This window comes from Hirundo rustica, chromosome Z (genome assembly GCF_015227805.2).
Source record: "Hirundo rustica isolate bHirRus1 chromosome Z, bHirRus1.pri.v3, whole genome shotgun sequence".
Classification (NCBI taxonomy): Eukaryota; Metazoa; Chordata; class Aves; order Passeriformes; family Hirundinidae; genus Hirundo; species Hirundo rustica.
The window spans coordinates 51,854,825-51,879,987 of record NC_053488.1 but is presented as its reverse complement, the minus strand read 5'-3'; the positions used below and the strand labels follow the sequence as shown (position 1 = coordinate 51,879,987).

The 25,163-nt window shown below is 38.8% G+C and overlaps 1 protein-coding gene across 2 annotated transcripts in view; it reads right to left on the bottom strand.

Moving 5' to 3' along the window:
- The window catches only part of CHD1 (chromodomain helicase DNA binding protein 1), a 55,120-nt gene extending 33,464 nt beyond the window's left edge, over nt 1–21,656 (bottom strand). The window contains exons 1-5 of one of the 2 annotated variants that reach the window (XM_040089648.2): nt 21,549–21,656; nt 19,546–19,755; nt 2,996–3,200; nt 1,939–2,043; nt 609–676 (exon numbers count right to left, since the gene is read on the bottom strand). In XM_040089648.2, coding sequence (XP_039945582.1) covers nt 609–676; nt 1,939–2,043; nt 2,996–3,200; nt 19,546–19,598 — 431 coding nt within the window. In that variant the 5' untranslated portion in view covers nt 19,599–19,755; nt 21,549–21,656. Of the gene's footprint in view, nt 1–608; nt 677–1,938; nt 2,044–2,995; nt 3,201–19,545; nt 19,756–21,548 lie in introns of those variants that run through there. The other variant, XM_058424036.1, reaches the window with a different exon arrangement.
- Between the last annotated feature and the right edge of the window lie 3,507 nt (nt 21,657–25,163).

The following is a 25,163-nucleotide window of genomic DNA, read 5'->3' as shown; positions in this document are numbered from 1 at the left end:
GAGTAAGACATTTGCGACTGAGTAGCAGAATTCCCTGGTTTCTCCTTAACTGAGATTTTTTACTTCGTGACAGGAAAGATGTACCTTGATTCAAACTCTGACTTTATACAGGAAAATTCAATCTTAATAGCTTAATTAACAATTTAATAAAATTATTTAATATCAAAACTATTATAACTTTTATGCATGTCCAAGGAAAGTAAAAAAGGAAACAAAAACAACTCCACAAAAATCCAGAAGAAAAGTAATCTGGCATTAACTAAGGGATTCTAACTTGAATTTGCTTTGAGACAACCTATGTAAATAGTTTCCCACCTCCACAGGAATTCTTACGCAGGGCCCCCAACACAAAAGTAAACCGCAACAATGTATTTTAGAAATAAAGGCACTGATGAATGTCTTCAAACAATATTTCAGACTATTTTGCGGAGAAACTAGTGTGACAGAGATGATCATTTGAGAGTTTATTTTAAAATTACAAAATTAGAAATGAAAGATCAAGACAAAAAGAGCACTTAAGCATTTCAGAGTAAGGAAATTAAACATAAGCTACAAGCATCTGTCTCTATCATAAAAAATGTGCGCTATTACTTAGGAAATTATCTTACTCTTTATGTTTTTTCTTCTTGGTTTCACTGGATGAGTCATCTGCTGAACCTTCACTACTTGAGGAGTCCTGCAGGAGAAGGAAACAAACCAAAGTCAAGTCATTATTACAAAAGGAATAAAGTAATTCTAACAAGTAGATTTTGAAAAGATACATCACTTTCAAATTGGAGGCATATTATTCATGTTTTACCCTCCCCATGCCTTGCAGTTTAGCTGGCAGAATACTGCCACTGTTTCTGTATTTGTCCATCTATGAATACACTGTGCCAATACCGCTCTGGAGAACACCACATAAAATCCCCATCTTAAAAAAATCAACATTGTGCCTACATAAACACAGTCATGGTGTTAGCTGCTCCACATTAATCAAGAAGACGTCTCTGTAAAAATCCTAATGAAACCTCCTACCTGCAAGAGCCTTTTCACCTTCCATATTTAAGAAGTTTAAGACTTTTTGAGAACAGCAAGTCCCTTCTCTTTACAATGGAAGAAAAAATAAGAACCCTCTTAAAGTTAGATTTTCTTAAGGCCAATCTCATTGTCTTAAACTTAGTTTAAAATAACTTTTATCCTGAAAAGTATCTTTCTGGAAGAAAGCGCCTAACAGCTGTAAATTAACATCTTAAGGATACGTGATTAAGTTTCCTGTTTAAAAGATGAGCTGCTAAATTAGACAAAACCAGAAATCCGAACAAGTAAGTGTAACTACATGGCAAAGTCTTTGTAATACAGGACAAAAAGATTGCTTTACAAGTAAATTACATTTCATAGTTCAGATTAGTGTTCTTAAAAGATGCTCCTAATGCAAAAAGTTAACATTTTTTTAGCCTATGATTTAGATTTTGAAATACCTGGAATACAGGCCTCATTCTTAAAATACAAGAAGTCTTTTGTATCAACTATTGCAAGACTTATAAAAATTATTTCTCTACTTCCTATGGAATTTCTGAAAACTACAACAGACACCTTTTACAAGAAACACATTCAAAAAGTATTTTGGTATTTGTCTTTATAAAACTCAAGAAGCCAGAAATACAATTTAAGTCAGTACTGTGTGGCTTGAAAATTTTGTTCAGACAACACAGAATAGCTACCTAAAACCAACACAGAATCAAGACTACTGTAATTCTGGGACAACTCACTTGAAAACAAGTAGAGATATCTTTACTTTTCTGTATAAAAATGTCAGTTATTTGAATGTTAATTTTATAGACTAACCCTGGGCTTCTATGCACACCCAGAGAATATAAATTTGCTCCATGCAATTTTACTGCAATGCATAAGACAATGAGACAGGCGTGTGTACATTTTAAAAATTACATTAATCACCTCTTCAGAAGCACTATCTGATGACACTGCCTTTTGTTGTTGTTGCTGCTTCTTGAGCACTGCTGATCTTTGAACAGCAAGTATACTTGGACTAGACTTCCAAAACTAAACAGGAACAGAGATGCAAGAGTCAGGTAAACATACTGGAAGTATCCTTTACTCTCTTAAGCATTTTATTTTTATCAATTAAAAAAATTCACTACAAAACACTGCATTAACTAACAATATCATACAGCTTTTTAAAATCATAAGATTTCTACAAACCAGAATGTTATATGCTGATCACCAGGATAATTACTGCAATGTCTAACCACAGTTGTGTAGGTAATTGTTAAAGTATATCTTTATAAGGTACATTTTTAAATTCACACAGAAAAATTATTTTAGATTGCTTAACTGCTATGATTTTGTTTCATACAGCAATACTTAAGTACATGGGGGAAAAAAAATTAACAGAGAATCCGTAACAGTCTTCAGTTCTTAGTGTAACTGACCTATAACATTTTTCATAAATATGGGATACCATTCCATAAACATGGAGGAGTGCAGGTAATTCTGGCCCACTGGATTGAAGAGATTCCTCAAGAATGTCACTGCTTTTTCCTGCATTTAGCTGACTTACTGATAAAGAAAGCTAACTGTATGTAAGCTTGAAATTTTAATAGTATTATTTATTGACACAATGAAACCAAGCATTAGAGAAACAACGTAAAAACAGAATTAAGAAATAATTATGTCTATCTTTCTCTTCCATAAGTTCCAGTAAATTAGTGCATGCTTCTGTATGATGAAATTTAGGTAGGCTTTTAACTTAAAATACTTACAAATGCGAGAAGATTAAAAGCATAAAGTATTTACAGGAGAAACTTGCCCAATGTTTAACCCAGCAAAGTACATGCTTTCACTAACCCAATCAAGTTAAAATCTAATTAAGAACACTTCATTACCATTTTAAAAATTTTTAAATGAATACTGCTCTTTAAAATAATTTTTCAAGATTTTTTTAGTATTTCATTGCTACCCCCCAACAAAGGATTAATTTATCTATCTTGTTTACCTCAGATCCATCAAGTTTTGGTGGCTTAGATTGAATTTGTTTCTTCTCTCTAGATGTGTCAGATTCTGATTCCGACTGAGAGCCTGACTCTGAACCAGAGTCAGAATCACTGCTGCCTGATTGGCTGCTGCTTCCATCACTACTGCTTCCAGAGCTTGAACCAGATCCAGAAGCTGATGCTGACCCAGAATCGTCATCTGATTGGCTGCAATGACAAGTTAGTAGGATATTACACAACTGCAAAAGTAACAGGATTAAAAGAAAAGAAAAAAGACACCTTAGCTTTACCTATAACTCAGCTGTTAACTTAGATGAGACAAATGGGTAGCACATAAATGGAGGCAGTCAACTAAGTAAACTGAGTTGAATAAAGCTAAAAATAAACAGGGAATAATAATTCAAAGTGTAATTAGATAGTCTATGTGAAGCCAAAATAAAGACAAAGCAAAACCATTCAAATGAATAAGGCAGTGTCACACAGGGGAATTTAAAGTAGTAGAAATGCTCTGTAACCACACGAACTGTTGAGCTTCACCCTCTTCAAAATCCCTGCTCAGCTCCATCAAATGCCATATTAGCTAATGGTTTAATCTACTTCACAAAGGCCTATCCAATATTGTTATCAATCTTCATAAATCAGTGGTAATCCTTAAAACAAAACAAAATCTACACAGATTATGCTCTTCTGTTAAAAGAGCAGCACAAAATTTGTCAGAGGTATGGTATGACTTGTGCCAAAGCACTTTCCTTGGCACTTGACCTGTCTAAATGATTTCATCTGTATATTTATTTTACACCAGATTCAACATAATTAGAACACACATTAACTAAAGATATGTACTTTATCATCACCCAAAAGCTTTACATTTGGTTTTCTAGAACACCTTCACAGAGTAGATGAATTTGAAATTTTAGTAAAATTCCTCACTAGATTAATACTATATTTCAAAGATATCATGAGAAAGAAACACCACACAGCAACACAATTTCAAATTATGTAAGCACTGACACAAACACTTAAAATCAGAGCAAACATGAAGCCAGAACAGAAAATGTTGAAGCCGAAATTGTATCAAAGCCCAGCTGATCTCTGGCAGCACAATTCATCTGACTGACAGCTGGAGGTGAGGTGGAAGAGAGGGGAGATTGATCATCTGCCCCAGAATATACTTAACTGACAATTTTAAAACTGCAAAACAAAGCAAAATCACTCCTCTGCTTTTGCTGCCACCAACAAAACTGTGCCAGCAAAGAAGAAATGAAGCTATTCATTAACAGATCCCTGCAAAATGCACCTCCACCAGCCATTTGCAACCATCATCCATGAAATAAAGAAGGCCGAAGTGAACACGATGAAGCTTCTGTACTCTGAAGGGCAAGATATGGAGAAATATGTTGCTACTGGGTTCCTTGTACCTCCTGAGAAGAAAGCTGGGAAACAACAAGGCTGCTTCAAAATTTCCAATTTCTTTCATCAAAGTCTTATTTCAGGCACAGTGCTATAACACTAACTTCACTTGCCCAAAAAGCAGGTTACAGAATATAATGCTATATGACCGGAGGTTAAATGACACCAGAAATGAACGGCACTCCATGATTTGTCTTCTTAAGAGATTTTCATTGTAATAGAGTTTTTGCACACAAATATTGCGTTACCTTAAATACAGGGTGAATCGCACCTTTATAAAACAACCATATTTGTCAGCAAAGTAAAGTGCCATAAGCACATGTCAGGGGGACTACAGAAGGCAGCACTAACTGTAAATGAAGATGTATAGAAGAAAACTCAGCATGGAGAGACCCAAGTAAATACCAGCCAAAGTTTCAACCATAGAAAGTTACCAAAACTATGTAAATCCTACAGAACCATGAAGGGAAAGGAATCTCCTACAGAACCTTGAAGGGAAAGGAATCAAGTACCTTCATGCAGAACAAGTCTTGCTCAAAGAGGACAATAATAACGTGGATTACCAAATCAAAAACTTATGCAAAACACTAAGCCATGTGGATGGTAATTAAGTTACTTTCCATACATCAGTAAAATAGTTCACACATACTAATACAGTGCTAACTGTAGGTTCAATTGCACAGAGACAGAGGCAACCAAAACAAAGTGCCTGCTTTCTAAGGTAGTGTGGAGAAACTAACACTGGAATAAGGTATCTTGGTCAACTTGCTAACATTATAAGGAACAGCTAAACCAGATACAGAAGAGAACGGTGGAGAGGTAACAGAAAAAAAATTTTAAAAAAATTACTTGGAAAAGTAAGCCAGACTCACACTGATTAGACAGAATCAAGACCTTCAAGATGATCCAGTGAACCCAGCACTATCACTGTAGCTCCTAAACCACATCACCAAGCACCAGACCAAATGCCTCTCAGACACCTCCAGGGATAAATAACTGATAGGAAATTTTAAGTTGTTTTATGTTCTTCACAGGAATTAAATGCAAGTTCAAAACCAAAGGGACTCAAATAGGGAAAACTAAAGTCTAGTGGATAATATTATTTGCTTTATTATTATATGTAGAATTGGATGGAAAAAAGCCTGCTAATGCCAAATCTTATTATTTACTAAGAGATAAGCTAATTATTATCTCAGGTCTCTGTTAAACAATACCAATATGTCAACATGTGGATATTGCTCTAGATCATATAGTACTCAAAGAAAAACACAGGTTCCTTACCTTGCCAGCTAACTCTCATCAAAGCTCTGAGTCTGGTAATGAATTCCCATCAGGCTTATGAGAAGGACCAGCAAAGTAAGAGCTATTCCATAACCCCTGTTTCTCAAAATAAATTGGCTTCATTTGGAGAATAGCAGCCTAATACAGCTCAGCTGCATCACAACTCACATCTGACCAAGAGCAAAAATCTTAAATCAATCACATTACTAATAAATGCAAGACTACAAAACAAACCTGAACATAGAAGTAAAAGGAATGGGAAGAGAAATTAGTGAAATTACATGAAGAAAAAACAAATAATAAAGTTCACTACAACTGATTTAGAGCTAATGATACCATGCATGAAGGACCATGTACGGCCCCTACCAGAGATTAACATACAGTATACAGACCAGAAAAAAATAGCCATAACAAATTCAAAGACTATAGCATCAATAATATCTCACTAAGCTTTCTTATCCCACAGCGTCGAATCAGAACAAGGAAAGGGGGAAAGACAAACTGAATAGCCCAAAGTAATTTTACAACTAGGGTAACAGCAACAACTTGCTGAAACATTTATCAAAGTTTAGCAATCTATGGCAGTTTACATACATGCATAAAATGTTTGAAATTAACTCATAAAAAGCACTACAGGAGTTCAAACAGACAAGGCTGTTGGGAAGACCTTACTTCAACTATAATCATCCTTAATGCAGTTGTGTGAAACTTGTGTGAACTACAAGTTCTGCCTGTGCACCACATACTCACAAATGTCTTCATGGGACTACAGTGCATATTAAAAAAAATAAGCAAGAACAACAAATAGGTCTTAATTTCTACTGAATAGCTAAAATCTTCCCCTTTGTCACAGGACAAGTGAGGGCACCAAACTGCTCCCCAAAGCCCGCTCTGAAGGCTATCAAAGCCATGTTTATTTTATCATATACTTTCATACACTGTTTCAACCTGAAACTCGGAGGCACAAACTCTACAAAGACAGCTGAAGTCTGAAACCTAAAGCTCTTGTTTGCAAAGGAGGTAGAAAGTAGAATAATAAATAAGTCCTGCATAAAAACAAATTGCAGACCTTTAAGACAGTATAGGCAAGCAGCACAGCATGAGATGTAACACCTACAAATCCCCAATAGCCGCAACAATCCATACATCAAAGGACTTACTTTCCTCCAAAGAAATATGAAGCATTTGAACCAACAGTAACAGTGATGGGGCACATAAGGTAAAAAACATATCTATAGTAAGAACTACAGGTAATAGGCTCAGTTTTCAGCGTGTAAAAGATTTTCAATATTAGAGAGAAAAATATTATTTTTCTTTCTATCTTGTAAGTCAAAGATCCAAAAGAGAACATGTTTATGCCAAATATTATACACTTCCAGATGCATACTGTCCATTTGCTTTTCTAGTAGTTAAAAAAAAGATATATTTGTCTAGCACCTCCAACGGTAATATATTGTATAACACAGCAGTTTAAAGAAAACATTTTTGGATCAACATAACAACAGAAAACCCTCTATTGTCTAATAGGACTAGCTATCTATTCAAACAGAAACCGAATAGAATTTTTCAGCCTAAGAATTAGTTCTTAATTAGTGCTAAAGCTCTGTATCTACAAGGCAAACAGAAAGAATAGTTGATTATCAACTGTTTTCTTTGTTTCTTCACGTATCTCATGTAAAGCGGTTTTAGACCAAGATCAGATCCAACTAATGATCCACTTCAAATATAAAGAAGCACCGTATTTATTTTTTACAAAACACATGTAAGAAAGCAGCAGCAGTGAAGAAAAAACTTAGACCTACGTAACTTTTTCTAAAAATGAAGAAATCCACCAAAATATGCAGACTTATGTAAAGAGGAGAATAAAGAATTACACTTCCCCTCAGAACAAATGGAAAAGTGAAATGTATCTGTAACATTTTCTAACCATGTCCCTTGAGCAGTGTCCATAATGAAAAAATGAGGCAGTGAAAATGAAGTCTTACTGAAAACCCAGTGTAATATCAGTTTTCCATTTCAACTTCTACTCAGCACAGGTCCTAACAATTTACTATATCATATCAATTTAATACACAGAGACCAATGATTTCTACCACTTTGCAGATGTAACATCAGTGGGACATTATCTGTACTTTTTCTTCTTGTTTCACATGTAGTGCTGACCTAAAAAAGCAATGACTCGTTGCTTCACATTATCACAGGAGCTAGAGTGACACTGGACTTAACACAGAAACTATCTCTTAAAGGCAGACTTCCTAGTGATAAAGACAATCCATACTACAAACTGATGTGAGGAATGCCAGGATTTACCTAAAGGCTTTATCATACACTAAGGAGCCAGCCTTTTAGCTGCAGATGCTGCAGCTAAAGGTGTTTGAAAGAGAAACAGCATCCCCCTCTCCCAGCCTCACCACACTTCTCTGACAAGACAAAACTGGCACATGACGATGATGGTTTTTAAAGAGGAGTGCACAAAACCAGGAGGTGTGCAAGACAACTTGTGGGGGTATGTAAAGAGTATATTGGAACTGATATTTTGATTTATTTTTATCTAAAACAAATAAACAGAACCAAAATATCCCACCCAAAACCTAAAACAAAGTAACAAATAACAACCCATAAAACTAAAACTAAAACAAAAAAAAAAAAGGAAACCCCAAACCACAATCAACTCTTACAAACATTCAAGTATTTAATATACGGTTTGTCACTTGTAAGCTTACTTAGCCCATACGTCTGATGGGCCAGTGTTACATAAGGCCGTTGAGCGGCCCTGGGAAAAGTACGAGCTCCACAATGCAGATGGGTGACAGTGGTGCGATCACTCCACTCCACTCCACTCCACTCCACTCCACTCTCACACAGTGAGACAGACCACAGCTTGTCTCTGCCTGATTAGATGGATTCATGGACAGCATTACTTAGTTTTAACCAAACTGACCCTTACAGAATGGGTAAGTAATTTAAAAAAAAGGAAACAATGGACTGAAGGTACTGAGAGTGCCTGTGAAAAGAAAATGGCAGCGCTGACAATTCTACTGCAGTGCAAGCTCTTCATAAGCCACACTCCAAGGTAACAGATAATGAGAATTTAATGACATCTGACAAGAAGATGAAATTAAGAAAATCTCAGTTATCAAGACTATTCAAAATATTACTTACCAATGTTAACAATTACTCTTACCCTAAATGTGTACCATATATTGAGATATTAGCCAATGGTAGCATGAAACCATCAGAATTAGCAAGACATCTGAAAACAACTATCCAGAACACAAAGATAAGCCTTAATTTTTTCCAGCAATGTTTCAAGTAAATCAATAGTCAATCTTGTACTTTAAAAAAAAGCCCTTTAATTTAGTGATAAATCTTTAGCACTCTGCTCCCAGGTTATCTTACCTAAGATCAAGGGGAAAAAACTACATGCCATCAGAGAACTGAGTTTTTATTGCTTAAAAATAGCTAAAATAATGCATGGAAAACTACACTGACAAACTGAAGCACATTTCTTTGTCAGCAAACACTTTGGAAAGCCACTTAGAAAACACTGCTGAAGCTTTGAAGAAACAAGTATAAGAACAAATCATCCATTTCAGGATGTTTGCTCTATGGCTGGATGAAAGTACAGATGCTTCTAACATGTGCCAAATTCAGGACTTTCAATAGTGAGCTACACAAAAAATTACTTTTCCTAAAGGAAAAGCATTAGAGAAGTTATTTTATCAAAAGTAAACTACTTCTTCAATTAAAGAAGAAAAAAAAAAAAAAAAGATTTTATGAAAAGTAACTAGGAACGTGTGGTTGCTTTGACTGGAATAAAAACCAGCGTCTAGTAGGGGTAGTAAGAGATTGCACTAGAAAATAAATTCATCCACTCCATCAACAATAGGCAAGCTATTGCAGCAAAGAATCTGGAGCCAGAAGAATGCAGAAAGTCACTGATGTTCTTAATTTTATGAAAACAAGTCCATTAAATAGTAAAATATTTACAATACTTTACTGTAACAAGATAGGAAATGAACATAAAAAAATATTTATACCATAAGAAGTTGAACTGCTAAAAAGCATTGTCAGCCAGGAATATTAGTACTGGGTGTGTTCTGAGGGTGTTGTTTCTTTTAAAAAGAAGAGTGCTGACCATTTCTGTGAAAACAATTTGTTACCAGTAGTATGCTACTTAGCAGATATTTTTGAAAAAAAATAAACAGACTTTATGTATCCCTTTCAAGTGAAGGTGACATTCTAAACTCACGCCATAGAGACAGCATTTTGAAAACAGATCTTTGGGAAGGCTTCCATCATCATGTGATCTTATTACCAAAACCAATGCATGTCACCTTAATAATCTACTGTATCTATACACACTAAAAGCTGGGAGATAGACATTTCCAGCCTTTTAAAAAATCTTTCAGAAAGTTTCAGTGGGTTTTGAACCCATTTGTTAGAAACATGGAAACTGCAATCCCTTCAGATTAATATGCACAAAATAATTGACAGGGTAGTTGGAAATTTAATAGACAAAATTCAAGAAAGATCTTTGCATAATTAGTTGATGGGATTGAAAAAAATAGTACTATGACTCAGTGCAGTAAACAATGCACTTCTTCCACCTGAAGCCATGTATCTTTGCTAGGTGTCTTCTTCAGATGTGCTAGTCATTAAAATAAGGTAACAAAATAAACTTAACTAAGTACCATACCTTCGAACTACTGCGTCACAAAATGTTAAACCAAGATATTACTAAACAAGAATATTCTTAATATTTTTTGTAAGTGCTAAAAGGGTTATTTTACCAATAAAAACCTAATAATTTCAAATATTAATTCTTTATCTCAATACTTTTAAATTTTCTATTTCTTGTATATGTTTTATAAGGTAGATTCTAGTCCAAGAATTATTACATGTATATACTTCATAAAAGAACTATATATACATTGAGATGCATGCTGAAATATTGACAGGAGTGTGCAAAAAATGATTTTGGAGACCACTGCATTAAGGCATTAAAAAAAATGTAAAGGAGAGATGTCCTCCCTTCTCCTTAACCCAGACATATTAAGCAAGCCTTGGTTATTAAAAAACACCAATCTGTAACCCCTCTTGCAGAGTTAACTATTACCCAATCTGAGCAGTAACTCAGATTAAATCCTAGTATGCTAGATGCTAAACTTAAGTGTAAAAATGGAATTATTTAAGAAAAGGTGCACACATTTACACGCAGGCATTCAAGGACAGCATTTACATCTCATGTAAGCATTTATGTCCTCACAGTAAAAGGGGAACACAAAATCAAGAAACACAGAACTGTAAAATTTCTCTTTAACTGCTCCTACCTTTGCTCTGAGTTCCAGAAATATTTACTCAATTCATACTGGGAACAGTATGCACTGCCACACTTTGAAAACACATGCAGTCCACACCAATACATTCATCTATCGGTAAGGGTATATAAAAACCCCTTTTTCTGAAACTGATATTGCTGCCCTCTCCAATGTCCTCTATGGTGCCAGTACCATCCAAAGAGAGAACAGACAGAGCTTTTCCAAACAGCCTCTGTTCTCATAAACATTCTGAAGTGTCTATGAAGACATGGAAAAACAAGTAGGGAATGATCAGGCAGTATTTCTTGAGACTGCTGTCCTGCAGCTGAAGCATAAACCAGTGGAAATCAACACAGAATCTAGGAAAAAAATCCTAAATTGATTTCAGATGAAAAAGGTGTCTCTGGTATTATTCAATTTTAGCACATCTACTACATGGTGTAATACCTTCTCTTCTTTCCCCTGGCACATGGCAGGGATGTGACTAATAAAATGAGCAACAGCACCGAGAACTCATAGAACACTGCATGTCTACCAGCACCACTGCAAATTTAGAGCCTGTTTACCAGTTTTTGAAATGCAATTGAGTTTTTGAAGGTCACAGGAAAATACATACAGATGTTTCAGACAGATTTTTAGTAGCTCATGTGATATTTTCTTCCTCTGCTGAAATGGGACACCCCAACGGCCAGGTATAACAAGGCAAAAAAAATCATAATCAGCTGGAGAGAGGTCTAAAAGCTTTTCAGAGCATGAAAACAAGTAATCTCTTATTTTAACAAGTAATCTCTGATTTTAATAGCTTGTATTATCAGAATTCCAGAAATGGTTTAATCTTTCTTGAAGTGGAAAAGGAAAGGAGATGTGAAATAAGAAAAAAAAAAGTATTTACTGAAAATACTCAATGGAAGCTACCACTGCAAACCAAATGATAAGTGAGACTATTTCATACTGTGCTAAAATTTGACCTTTAAAATCACTGCTACAATAAGGACAAAAACCTGTCTGAAAGGCAGTTTACTTGCATTAAAGAAACAGAACCCAAATTCTACAGCAGAAGTATTAAAAACACAGGGATATAATAGCAGTGAGATAGCAACATCTGGTTGCTTTCTTTTCCATGTTTGCCTATGGGATTCTTTAATTTCTCCTGCATTTTCAAGGCACAGTCTATAAGCAATTTATTTTCTAGACAAAGAACTGTAAGTGCCAGCTGCTGTAGTTTAAGTAGGATCCCTAATTTGACCAACTTTCTTTGCAACAAGTAACGGCCATTAGTGCAAAGTAGCACCACTGACTTTCACAAAACTAATCACCTGAAATGACATTACAATTCTGGTATCATCTCTGGGGGGATGTTGCAAAGAACATTGAGTGTTTCCTCAAACACTGATTAGAATACTGTAACAATAGCTGTCTGCTGCTGTCTAATGCTATCACACAAATACTGTCTCAGGAACAGGGCTTCTGGTTCCCTCTCTCAAGAGCTCCTTTTACAGAAAAAGAGATGCCAAGTGTGTTATTTCTTGATGATTCTTCTTCCTATACAAGCCAAGGCCTTTGCTAAGTTGCTCTATTGGAAACAGTTCAGCAAAGCACAAAAGTGGGTACCTTACCCACACTCCCATATATATCTGATAAGGTGGAATAGGACAGATGGCCTAGATACAACTTAACTAGCCTTCTCTTTTGCCTGTGCATCTGTATCTACCTTTTTCTTTCTTCCAAAAAAAGCCAGATTAAAACTGGCAACTAGAAGAGAACTCCACTATTTTTAGGCAGCACAAATTAGAACCTACCTCTGTCTCTCCCTCAGCCTTTCCAAACCTTACCAAGATGGTCTCTCTGCAGGACAGTGAAGAGATGGAAACTATTATTTTCATTCAAGTCTCCTGGCAGAACAGTCACTTACCTAACATAATCAGAAAAACTATCAGCATAACAGACTTCAACCTCAGTTAACTGAGAATGTTTGTTGTGAATCTGTGTCTGTCAAATTCATCCTACTTTGTCATGCCACATTACATCTACCCCTTCCTTGCTCTGGCCTTGTACCGTTGACCTCTCCTAATCAATTTTACTTTATTGTCCAACTTGCTTTTTTTTCTTACCTTCTTCATAGATGACTGGGATTCCAAGAAGCCAAATGACTGCAGAAATTACAAACACTATCAAGACCAGAACAGGAAGTGCAGATGCAAACAGGGCAAAGCAAGTTAAGCTACATCAGAGAGGTGTTAATATAATAGATACAATGAATACAATGCTAAGATTAATCGCTGAAGACAATTTATGCTTTTAGCACTTAACTCCATTAATCAAAATGAACTTCAAGTCCATTTTCTGAGTCATATAAACCTTCTTTCCTCCTTCACCTTCAAGCAAATTACATATATTACTTATTTTTAAAAGGTAATATGAAAATGTCATTATGTGCTTACAGGTACTCCTGACTTACACTGCATTCATTTCGCTCAACTGAAATATAAAAAACAAACACTCAAAAACCCAACCTCCCCTCTCCAAACTAAACTAAGGTAGCAGTGTAAAAGACTGTGCAGAACAGTGGACCCTCATAAGGATATGGAAAATATAAACAAACGTGATGGATAAAGCACTAATGATGATCTTCTTCGTACTGCTGAAGTGAGACTATTTCTTTACTGTGCAAACCAACCTCAGTAACAATGAAAAATGTAGCAGTCAGCAGTAACTCTCAGTAGCAGGCCAACAGCATATACTGAAAACAAACAGCAGGTCTCAGGATGGAAGTTCTACATCAAAAATTAGTTTCATGTATGTTGACAAACAGAGGTGTAAAGGAAGAGCACTTTCCAGGATATGCACTTAAGAAACCTCTTACCTCTAGCCCTTGATAGTTCCACCTCTACAGCAGCATGTGTCAAATCTGATTTGGTATGGAATTTAGACACACTGAAGGAATTTGTCTGTTTTTTTTTAATGAACACTGTCTCTGGGTACTCCCTACATGTTCACAAACCTATGCCTGAACAGTATTTAGTTGCGAATTACATTAGTTTAGCTGCCATAGTCTCAAGTTCAGCCTCACTAGCTTATCCTTTAAAACAAGGTGCCCCTGTGAGGATCATACAATGAGAAACTAGGCACTAGGAATACAAATCCTTATATGGAAAGCCAAACAAGTCACATTGTGAATGAACTGACAGAAAATTTAGACTCCTGTCTGGGATAATAACTAATCCACAAACAGCTAATTTAACACCACTGATTTCAAGTCCATTCATTAGACATTACCTTACTGATCTCCTGTTTCAAGGCTAGCAAGACAGAGAGTAACAATTTAGTCAAATTAAAGTTTAACACACTAAAAAAGAAAGTGATTACTATCTGCAGTGTCTTTGAAACTTATCTGAGATGACAATGGACTGTCTCCTTTGCTGCTTGGTTGCTGGGATTTTTTTAAACAAACTTGAGGAAGAAAAGCATTGGAACGTGAAGAACACATTCAAAATGTGCAGAAGTAACATACTAAATGCTAAACTGGTAAAATAGCAAGTAGGATTATACAGGCAAATGCTATGTAAATAGTAAGCTTTTCTAGATTTATTTCTTCAAGAAATCTTAACTATTTAACTTAATTGTAATGCATAAGGGAGATATATCTTATTCATCACTGCCAGTAAAGAACAGAGGGCACAAAGAGTATAATGTTCAATCTGCCAAATGTTATTTCCTGTCCTTAGCTATTACAGAATACAAACTCAATTGAATTTTCCTGGTATGGGCTAACACATTTTGTTTCCTGTCCTGCAGACTAATTATCTGCTGCTACTACTGCAAACAAAGTCATGTTATCAAAATTAAACTGATTACCTACCAACTTTCATGACCCTATGATCTACATTGCAAATCTTTATTTGAAAGATGCAAGTCACACATTTTAAGCACACAACGAAGTTCCAAAAACCCTTCACAGGCAGGAGGTATCAGTGATTACCCAGGGCTCTACTGCTTTGTTGTGTAATGTGAGCAACCTTCAACACAAAGCTGGATCCAGCAGCAATACAATGATGTCTTTACCAGAAGCTCCTTAGAGACCACTAGTAAAAAAGTACTAAACAGAATTAAAAAAAAAAAAAAAAAAAAAAAAAAAAAAAAAAAAAGCACCGGTTGAAGTCAGCTGAGGGGCCACATCTGATGCATACACTGCTGGTATCCCAAAACTTCACTTTGTCTTGAGGAACATGAAAACTTGCATCAGCTAAAATCTTGAGACTCTCAGTACAGTGGAATTTAATTTAAAATATGTGGTACAGGTATGTGGCACCCAACTGGGTCAGGAAAAAACCAGGGATAAACTCAGCAGGTTCCAACCCCAAATTTAAGATCACATACTGATCAAGAGCCAGACCATGAATTTATAATTTTTTCTTTGAGCTGGAAAGGTTTCTAGGAAAAAAAACACTTGGGTTTAATACATGCTTTATTTGAACTCTTCCAAAAAGAAGCGAAAAGATGCTTTTAACTTGGATTTGGACACCTTATCGTGCTTTAGTATGCTTAATTCTGTAAGAGATTATTCCTGATAAAATAACAATTTGTTAATTAAAGAGAATAATACTGCAAAGAGCTTGCTTTATCCACTAGCTGTTTACAGTACCTGCTACCAAGAGTTTTCTTTACCATTTAGCTACTTTTGTTGATGAGAATTCCTGCGCATTAAGTATGTATCTAAATATATACCGTTTTATGTATATGCTCTCTCTTGCTGTATACACACACTTTTACTAATATTATCTACTAAACGCCTACTAAAAAGAAGGCAGTGCATGCAAGTAATTCTGCAAATATGCTTGGTCAAGTTCTAGTTTAACTCCCAGTGAGATTTTAGGAAAGTGAGAACCTAAAACTGTGGTGTTCAACGAACCTTTTTTACTTTCTATGGAAGGTATTCATTTATTTAGTAAATTGAAGCCTGTTGACCAAATCTTTACTCTTTATTTAATTACATGGTCCACAGACTATGCAATCCAAAAAACAAATTGAACCCACTGAAATTACTATCTTCTCTTAACATCAACTTTCAAGTGTGTAAAGACTTGTGAAAGTCTTTGATGTAAGCAGCTGCTTCCGGCTTGCTGCAAAAATGGCCAGCTACCTTCCACTCAGGCTGCACTAAGCACATGCCTTTTTACCTAGAAAAGAAAGGTATGCTCAAGTCCTCTATACTTTGTTCCACAGAAACACATAAGATTAAAAAGATGGGAAATCAGATTGTTATTCAAATAGTGCCAATATTTCACTGCTGGAGTCCCTGTTCTACCTGGTACTAGTCTTGCAGTTCAGGTACAACTGCTCTTCCTTGCTGATTTAGTTTTCTTATTACTATACAACTTGAATGTATGTATTCGTACTGAAGTTTGTACACTGATTTTTTCTGAATGCTGTCAAGAGCACTATACAAAGATGCTCTGCTTGAGCAAGCTTCTCAGCATACTGCTAGTAAGTCTCTGCGTCTACATTGACTTGCTAACCAGACTAACAGTATCTGTGATATTTTACCTTGATCTACTTAAAAACATTACAGAATAATTTCAAGTAAACAAGAAGCTGGAAAGTAGACTCCACTGTGATTACTGGAGAGAAACTGGGACACCAAGCAACAATATAAGTCAACAATGTTTACAATAATTTCCATCCTGCTCTAGTTCTAGTTCTAGTACTTATTTAGAGCTTCAGAGGTTGCTGAAACAGGCAAGGAAAGTCCAAATGGTGCAGCCATGCACTTTTCCACCTGTAGCCAAACAACTTCAGGACCAACACCTGCAACTGGTGAAAGCTTTCTAGTCATCTAGCAGGCAGATGAATAGATGCAACACAGAAAAGGCATGAAGCAGTGTGGCAAACTGTTCATTCTTCTCTCTTCAGAAAAAAAAATCACCTTCACAGCTAGATACAGTGAATAAAGGACAGCTACAATTCCTTACCACAGTGCATCAAGTCAAAGGTCTAGTCAATCTCTTCTCCAGGCCCTCCTACGGCTGAGAATACTACAAGCTCTCCACAACTTTTTCAAGTGCTGGCATATTTTTGTAAATCCAGCCATGATCCACTGCTTAACTTTCTGAAGTAATGATGGTGGCTTCCCTACATCAGGCTATATTTATTATCACTCTAGAATGACAGCAATGGAAGCTGAGACCATACACCAAAAGCAAGTAAATGGTTTTACTGCACTTGTATCAAATTTCCAAACTGACACAAATTTTCAAAGACTTCTAGCTCACACTGATGCTGCTGCTTAGATTATCATTGTATTTATCTTCATCTCTTCTTTTTTCCTACTAATTCTTGAATTTGATATTTTTTGTAATTTACTCCCAGCAGCAGTTCTTAATTGCTTTCTTCACTTATTTCATTTCCACTCCTAGCATTCTGAACAAAATGGGATCATTATAAACTTAGTAAACATAGTCTGTTGCTAATTTCTACCTCCATTCTCTAAAATTCACATTTCCAGATTTGAAGGATAATTACAGCAACACTTCCCAAGTCACAGTTAACTACCTCTCTACAGCTGCAGCTTGCTAAGGTACCTCACCTCAGTGAAAATCATCTAGAGTACTGGAAACCTACAAATTAAAGTAAAAAAACACTCAACTATAACCCAAGGATGAGTCATATAAAAATATTCTGTATTATTTTAATAATGGAAGTAGGCTACACAGAGGACGGTTCCGTCATTTAAAACAGCAAGTTTTCTCACTTCACTTACATCAACAGCTTTTGATAATGAACATGAAAACAAACTTTCCAAGGTCTGCCTCTGAATTAGACTATGAGGTTATCAAGTGACACAAGCCTAGGAAAAACAGTTTTTGGATTTAAAAATTTTTTTAAATTTAAAGATGTGCTCAGCAGGACATTTAATATGAAGAAGGCACTTTCCAGGCAAATATGAAGTTTTGAGTACTGTGCATCTTCCTGATATTAATTTTTCCTCAAATTTATACGAACTTTATGACATTTAATTGTTTTAGTTTTATGAACTGTTCAGCTTTTAAATACAGATATTTATAGGCAATCACAGTTCATTACAAAATAGTTTCTCCATAGACCTTTAGCAAGGTGGCTTCTTTCTAACTTGTCCCAGATAGGTTCAAGTTTGTTGGAAGGCTTTGGTTTGCCTTTTTTTAAAGTAACAAGCAACATTTTGTTCCAGAAGAGCTTTCAAACTTGTTTGTTAACAGTAACACCTATAAAGTTGATACTGTAACAGTATCAACTTTATAGGAAGCAGAAATCTTCAAAAATTTCTGTATGTTAGATATAACAAATTATTCACAAAATTGAATATTTGTCTTTCTAGAACACTTCCATGTAAAACAGGAAGCTTGACATAAAAATACACAAGAATTTTAAAAGTCTCTTTAGTTTCACTGTTTATAAACTTCCTTGTGATTTGCCCCAGGGCCACCTGAACAATTCTCTCTTCCCTGTCCTCCCAGTCCACCATACACTGTAGAAGTTTGATGCCCAGCACATGCTGGCAGTTACATGTTCCTCTTGCATTTCTTCTCTTGAGGCAGTAATTCAGACCTCTCTCTACTCAACTAGGAGTTTCATAGTCTGCAGAATGTAGTCTTCCTTATAGCCCTCTGACTGACAGAATTAACTAACCAGTTCAACAGGCTGTAATCTGACAGTAAGAGGGGCAGAAAAACAGAGTCACAAACCACCTCTTAGAGGAGAAGTCCAATGCACACCTTTTATTGGTAAGTTGCTTTTTAAACCTCTAGTTTTATAATAATTCCAGTTTCAGAAATCTAAACTTTGTAGTGCAGGAGGGGCTTTTTCAACTTGGAACTGTTCTAGTAAGTGAATTTAATTTCAGCCCTACAAACTGTCTGTCACCCAGCATGGACATTCTAATCAGGCCCTTCCAAACATGTGAACATTCTTGATAGAAGACTGTATATTGACATTAGAGGACTGATTTTTAGGTTTCTTTTTAGTTAAGAACATGGCTGGAAAACAGTCCTTTCGCTTGCAAAAACAAATACAAAGTTAACACTTTCACCTACACTAGTCTGACAGCTCAAGAATGACAGAATCATAAGGTGTTTACTCTCAAAAAATGAAGTGAACCACCGCCCCTTCAAAGACACATTAATTAGGGCTTTATACAACATATATCATGCATGTGTGCCTTGCACTTTGTAGAGGATAGCTTAAACACTTTAATTTGATGTTTTTGATACTCCAGATACTTTTCTTCCCTCAAGAGAGATACTATTCTGCTGGATGCTGACATGGCTTTAATACTACTTCAGCTTTATTATGTAAGACATACACATGATCACTTCCATTCTTAGCTGAAATTATGTGAATGTAACAAGCAGATTAAGCACCTGTAAGAAAGCAAAGCCAGTCTTCCTAAGTATGATCTGCTGCCTAATCCCCACATTTCAGCATTCAGTTCAAATATAGATTAGTTTTAGTAAACAAAATATAAGAAAACACATAGCCAAGAACAACTGAAATAAGCAAGTGCTTACCTTGACTCTCCACTACTGTTTCTTACACTTTCTTCATCACTGTGCCCATTCATTGTAAATATTAAAAAGTTAAAAAAAATAAATAAAAGTCCACTCAAGTTACAAGGTGGATATCAGGAATCCACTTCTTGCTAGTCTGTACGTTTTCCACACGCTGTATGTGTTTGCTTTACTGTCCTCAGCAGGTACTCAAGATTTCTCCCAAAATACCTAAAATGTGAAAGGAAAACATTAACACAACTTTAAACTAAGTCTGCCATTAAAGACACACAAAAAATATTCCCCACTAACAGTGAAAGGGGACACATTTGACATCATGTCTGTAACTCAATAATGGCACTTTTTTGCGTGATACATGTTCATGGCTGATCATTTTATTATCAATTTCCTTTTCAGAGAAAAAAAAAATATTTTTCCTGTTGTCTGTGAAAACAACAAAAAATAACGTCCAGAGAACAGGTCTTCATATTAGTTATTTTTTAAAAAAACTGGAAGATACACAAAATAAAATATACAAAATGCAGGAAAAATCTGTCTTGCTTTTTGTTTGACTGCAATGGGGTTCCAGCATACACTTCTTTTTGCCACTACACTTCTTTATGCAACTTTTCATAGATGGTGCTATGAAGATGGCAATTTCTGCTGAACTACTAGCTGCAGAATAGGAAAACTTACAGAAATTACGTTTTCTTTAGTACTGCAGGGTAAGAACAATTTACTGCCTATCTGTACTACATGTATGTCAACTTTGGGCATCGTATAGAATTCAGGACAAAACAGATCTAAATATTAAAGAAAAAATGCCTACTTGAAGAGGTAGGTAATATTAATGTTCTGCTAAGATCTGCTTAATAAAATGTATTTCATGCACAAAACATAGTGGAACATACACAAAACATTTCCAGGAACACAAGAAATACTACCCACTTGCAGCTGTGGGCAGGAGCAGGAAGATAAAAGTACTGTTTAACACGAGCTCCTCTAAATCAAACCAGCAAGATCTCAGAGATGGAATGATCATTATTCCATATACATGTCTCCTAGAGCAGATCACTACGCAGTCAGTATTCGATGCAGCCGGAGAAAGTTTAGGCTCACCGTAAATGGGCCGCAAGTATAAGCTCAGTGATAATCAGATCAACTTGCGCCCTCACAGACTTAGCGGTGTGAAGGGGATTAGGGTCTTTCCTGCCCCGGGGTGCTCCCCAAGAACAAGCCACAGCCCAACCCCGAGCCCATCAAGGCGGCGGTGAGGGAACTCTAGCTCTGGGGCGGGCACTGCCCTGCGCTCACACCCCGGGCCGCTCCGGCCTGCGAACAATGGCGATGAGGGACGGGAGCGCAACAAGGAGTCCCGCAGCCACTGAGGAGGCGCAAAGCGCGACCGGGGCCGCCGCGGGGGAGCAGGGGGCGCGCCGGGGGATCCCGCGCCGGCACGAACCGCCGCGCCCTGGGCACCCAGGAAACATCGCGGGCGGCGGAAAAACTTTCTCCCCGCCGCCCGCTCTCTGCTCCGCGCCGACCTGATCCCGACTCTCATCCTCTGCCGCCCGTGCCGCTCTCTCGCTGCCCGCCCACAGGGAGCGCGGGCAGAGCCGCCCGCCCGCCCGCTCCGCTATCGGCGCGGCCTGCACGGGCGCCGCTCTCTGGCTGCGCTTCCAAAGCCACCGCCGCCGCCCTGCAGGATCGCTTCCCCCGGCGCCCCCCACGGCCCGGAGCGGAGCCGCTGCCGCTCTTGGGCCGCCCGGGCGGCTCCGCACTGGCTCCCCCCGCAGGAGCGCGCGGGAGCAGCTCGACCGCACTGCCCACCTCGGCCCCGGAGAATCCCTCCCTCTCTCGGAGAACAGGGCCCGAGGAGCCAGCCCGGCGCCGGGAATCCACCCCCCTCGCGACTGGCAGCGGGGCCGCATTTCCTCCGTACCGCCCGCCCCCCTTATGGCTTTCATCTCCGGCAGCTGCACAGCGCCCGGCCGGCGAAGGGAGCCATGGCGGCCTCTACCTACCTGCGGTGCGTGGGGCCCGGCCGGCCCAGCCCTCCCCGGGCCCCCCCACGGCCCGAGTCTCGCTGCGCCCCGCGGGGCGTAGTGCTGCTCGTACCGCAACCCCGGGTCGCGGACAGCTCCCGCGGCCGCGGCGGGGCCTGGGCGGCCGCCGCTGCTCTTGCCGGCTCCGGCTGCCCGCGGCGCGGGCTTGCTCGCTCTGCCGCTCGAACAATGGGGTCCGGACCACGCTGGGAGGGGCGCAGGGAGAACCGGGGTAGGCGCCGCTCCGCTCTGCCGCCGACTCCTAAGTCCTGCCGACCGCCGCCATCACGCCGCCGCTCCGCTCAGCCTCCCCCTCCCGCGGTCGGATGGAAACCCCGGGCGTGATGTCAGCCCTGCGCCCTGGGACCGACCGGCAGCGGGAGGAGGAGCCTCGGGCGGGGGCGACGAGCAGCAGCGCCGCCGCCGGCCCGCGCGGCGGAAGCGCTGCGGTCGCGCTGGCAGCCGCTGGGCTCGGCCGCAGCTCCCGCACGCAGCTCCCGCCCGCCATCCGCTCTTGCCTGCCTTCTGCCTAGCGCTGGGAAAGCTCCCATTCCGGTGTGCGGGCCCTCGGCGCTGCCCGAGGGACACCATGGGCTGAGCGCCGCGGCCACCGTCCGGGGCGGGCGGCCTGGTGCTGCGCTGCTCGGCGCAGGGGTTTTGTTTGCGGTTTTCGGTGTAAAATCACGGCCCGACGACAAACGCAACCGCGTTTCTCACTTCACGCGGTCACAAGCGGTGGTGGGGCGTACTTAGGGAGGTTTGGACGGTCCCTTGGAAGGGAGCTAGCCATCCTTCTTGAATCCAAACGTCTACGCGCGGTCTTATGCCCTCTCCTTGCCAGTGATCAGCATGGTTTAACGAGACGCACAGTCGTTACTGAAAAAGCCGAACAGCCCAACCCCGAAAAAAGCAACACACAAGCAAAAAGGTAATTTGAGTTCTGTGTCCACACGTTCCCAGGGTGGCAAAGAAAAGTAGCAGCTGAGTGAGAGTGTGCTGTAAACAACATGGTGCTGGAAAGTGGAAGCACTTACCTGCCTTTTCCCAGTGAGAGCACACCTGTGCTGTAAGGCTCCGTCATTCTGCAAGAGGATTGTGGGGGCATTACTGACTGACGTCTAGCATCAGACCTTTGAACACCTTGCAAGGGTGAAAGAGGTCAGATCAGCAGGAAAACATTGTTTCCTCATCAATTAGGGAGATCTTGGAGGAAGCTACTCACCGTGTGGGTATATGAGAGGAAGATAGTCACAGCAGCCGTCAAATGAATTCAAGCTTGAAGAGTTATGTTGGCCAGGACCCAGATGGGAGCCACAGTCAGTCAGCTGGAGGTCTCTTGGTGCCATTATCTTAATTCATGGTTGCTCTTCCAGGGTGAGCAGTGCTGGCTGCCTTGGTCCTCACTGATGTGTGGGCAGCTGATGTACACACCACCCTGCAGCTGAGTTGGTTAGGCTTCCTGGAGCCTACCAAGGAGCCTTCACTGCACCAAGCATGATGTGGCATGTGCTGTCACGCTCAACAATTCCCTGTCTGAGGAGCTGCAGAGGCCAGATGAGGAATCTACATTGGCTCAGCTCTCAAGCACTGTATAGGAGATTACCACAAAATCTCAGTGACAGACGGCAGAGAAAAAAAATTCCCTCTAGAGTTAAGAAAAATACATTTAAGAATTGTTTGGACAAGAAAACAGCTTGAAAGTTTACAGCAAGGGTATAATTATGCTATGTTCCCTACTGAAGCACTGAAGTTTGCCCAAGCCATCTTAAAGGAGAATATTTTGTGATAGATAAGAGTGCTGCAAAGAGCAATGGACTGAAGTTTAAATTGAAGAGTGTCAAAATGAAAATAAACTTTAAATTAAGGTAAATTAAAAATAAACCTAACCCCTTCCCTCAGGCAGGTTCAGCCATCCCTAGGGGAGCAATGCCCTATCACACATCCCACCATCCTTATTTTCCCCCCAGTTTTATATGCTGAGCATGATGACATATGGTCTGAAACATCCCGGTGGTCATTTGGGCTTAACTATCCTGGCTGTGTCCCCTTCTACCTCCTTGTGTACCTCCAGCCTCCTCACTGCTGGGGTGGGATGAGGAGCAGGAAAAGCATTGACTCTGCGTAAGCCCTGATCAACAGTAATTAAAATATACTTGTTTCATCAACACTCTTTCCAGCACAAATCCAAAACATAGCCCCATTCTAGCTATTGTGAAGAAAACTAATTTTATCCTAGCCAAAACTAGCACACCTACATGATTAGTTGCATTTTACTCAATAATCTTCTTTACTTTTTCAGTTTTCTTTACCTAGACTTGTTTAATAGAGTTTCTCAGCTCTCAGCCTTGGAAATCCCTTTTGAAGGTATGTTTCCACAATGTTTCCAGTTAAATAACTGGAGTTAGAACTGCTGTGATACCAACCTCATCTGCTATGAGAGCCAAAAACTAGCCACTTAATTGTGTGAACTAGGTGTGATTTGTGTGATCTCTGTGCAGTGTGATAGTAGTAGCAGTTATTACTTAAGAGTGCTTGAAAACTGCCAAAACAGTGCCTGGAGATCTTTATCCACATCCATGTGAGAGAAGGAATTTTCTTTCACATGAGAACTTCTTCATATTGCATCTTTAACCAATTCCTTCTTGTCATAGTAAAGCTCTCAGTCTGCATCAGGAGAGAAATATACATAATGCGCAACACTATAAGGACAGACAGACAAAGCTTTTTGTCATTACAAAAGGCTACCACGAGTGGAAAAAAATATAATTAAATATAATTTTTTTTTTTTTTTCCCTGAAGCTGTATTGCAAGTTTCTGGCACCTCACCAGGGTGTGGGTGAGAATATTTATTGTGCCCAAGATGTCAGTGATTTACCCTACCCCTGCTTCTACAACAGTTTGTGATTTTTGCTTATAAACAAGAGATAATCAATACACTGTACAAGATAGCTGCATTGTTATGCAGTGAGCGCAATCCCTTTCAATGTCTATGTTTTCAAGTTACTTATCTTTCTAACACTTGTGGAGATTCATGTTTATCACAGTAATTTGTGTTTAAGAAAAGACTTATCACTGTTCTAATCTTAACATTTAGAAGTTCTGGCCAAAGAAACTCTTCCTTTTTAAAGTACTAAAGCTTTCAATACTGCGTGTAGCAGTCTTTACTGAGACAAGATAGACACAAGAAATATCCTTCAAGATTCAACTATGCACTGAGTTATATTCTGGTTTCTTCACTTTTTGTTCTCTTCTTTCTAAACAACTCCACCACACTTAGTACTTTGATTTTTCAGCTTCTACCCTTCAGATAATTTTAAAATATGTCTTGAAGAGCTCAAAGACCACAGCTTGAGATGTAATATCATAGCAAAGATTTTGTTTTTTCTTGAGTAGCTGTTAAATGCAGCAGGTACAGTCTACTTTGCTTCTTTCTATTAATTTTGTATCCCTACTGTTATTCAATTTATTTTTACATTCTCTCTTCTACTAAGAAGCCATCAATAGCAATTTATGTAAGTAACACTGTCATTATCCTGTGACTTGAATACTACATCTTTCTTGCCTTCTTTGCCTCTCACACCCTTTTTTTTTTTT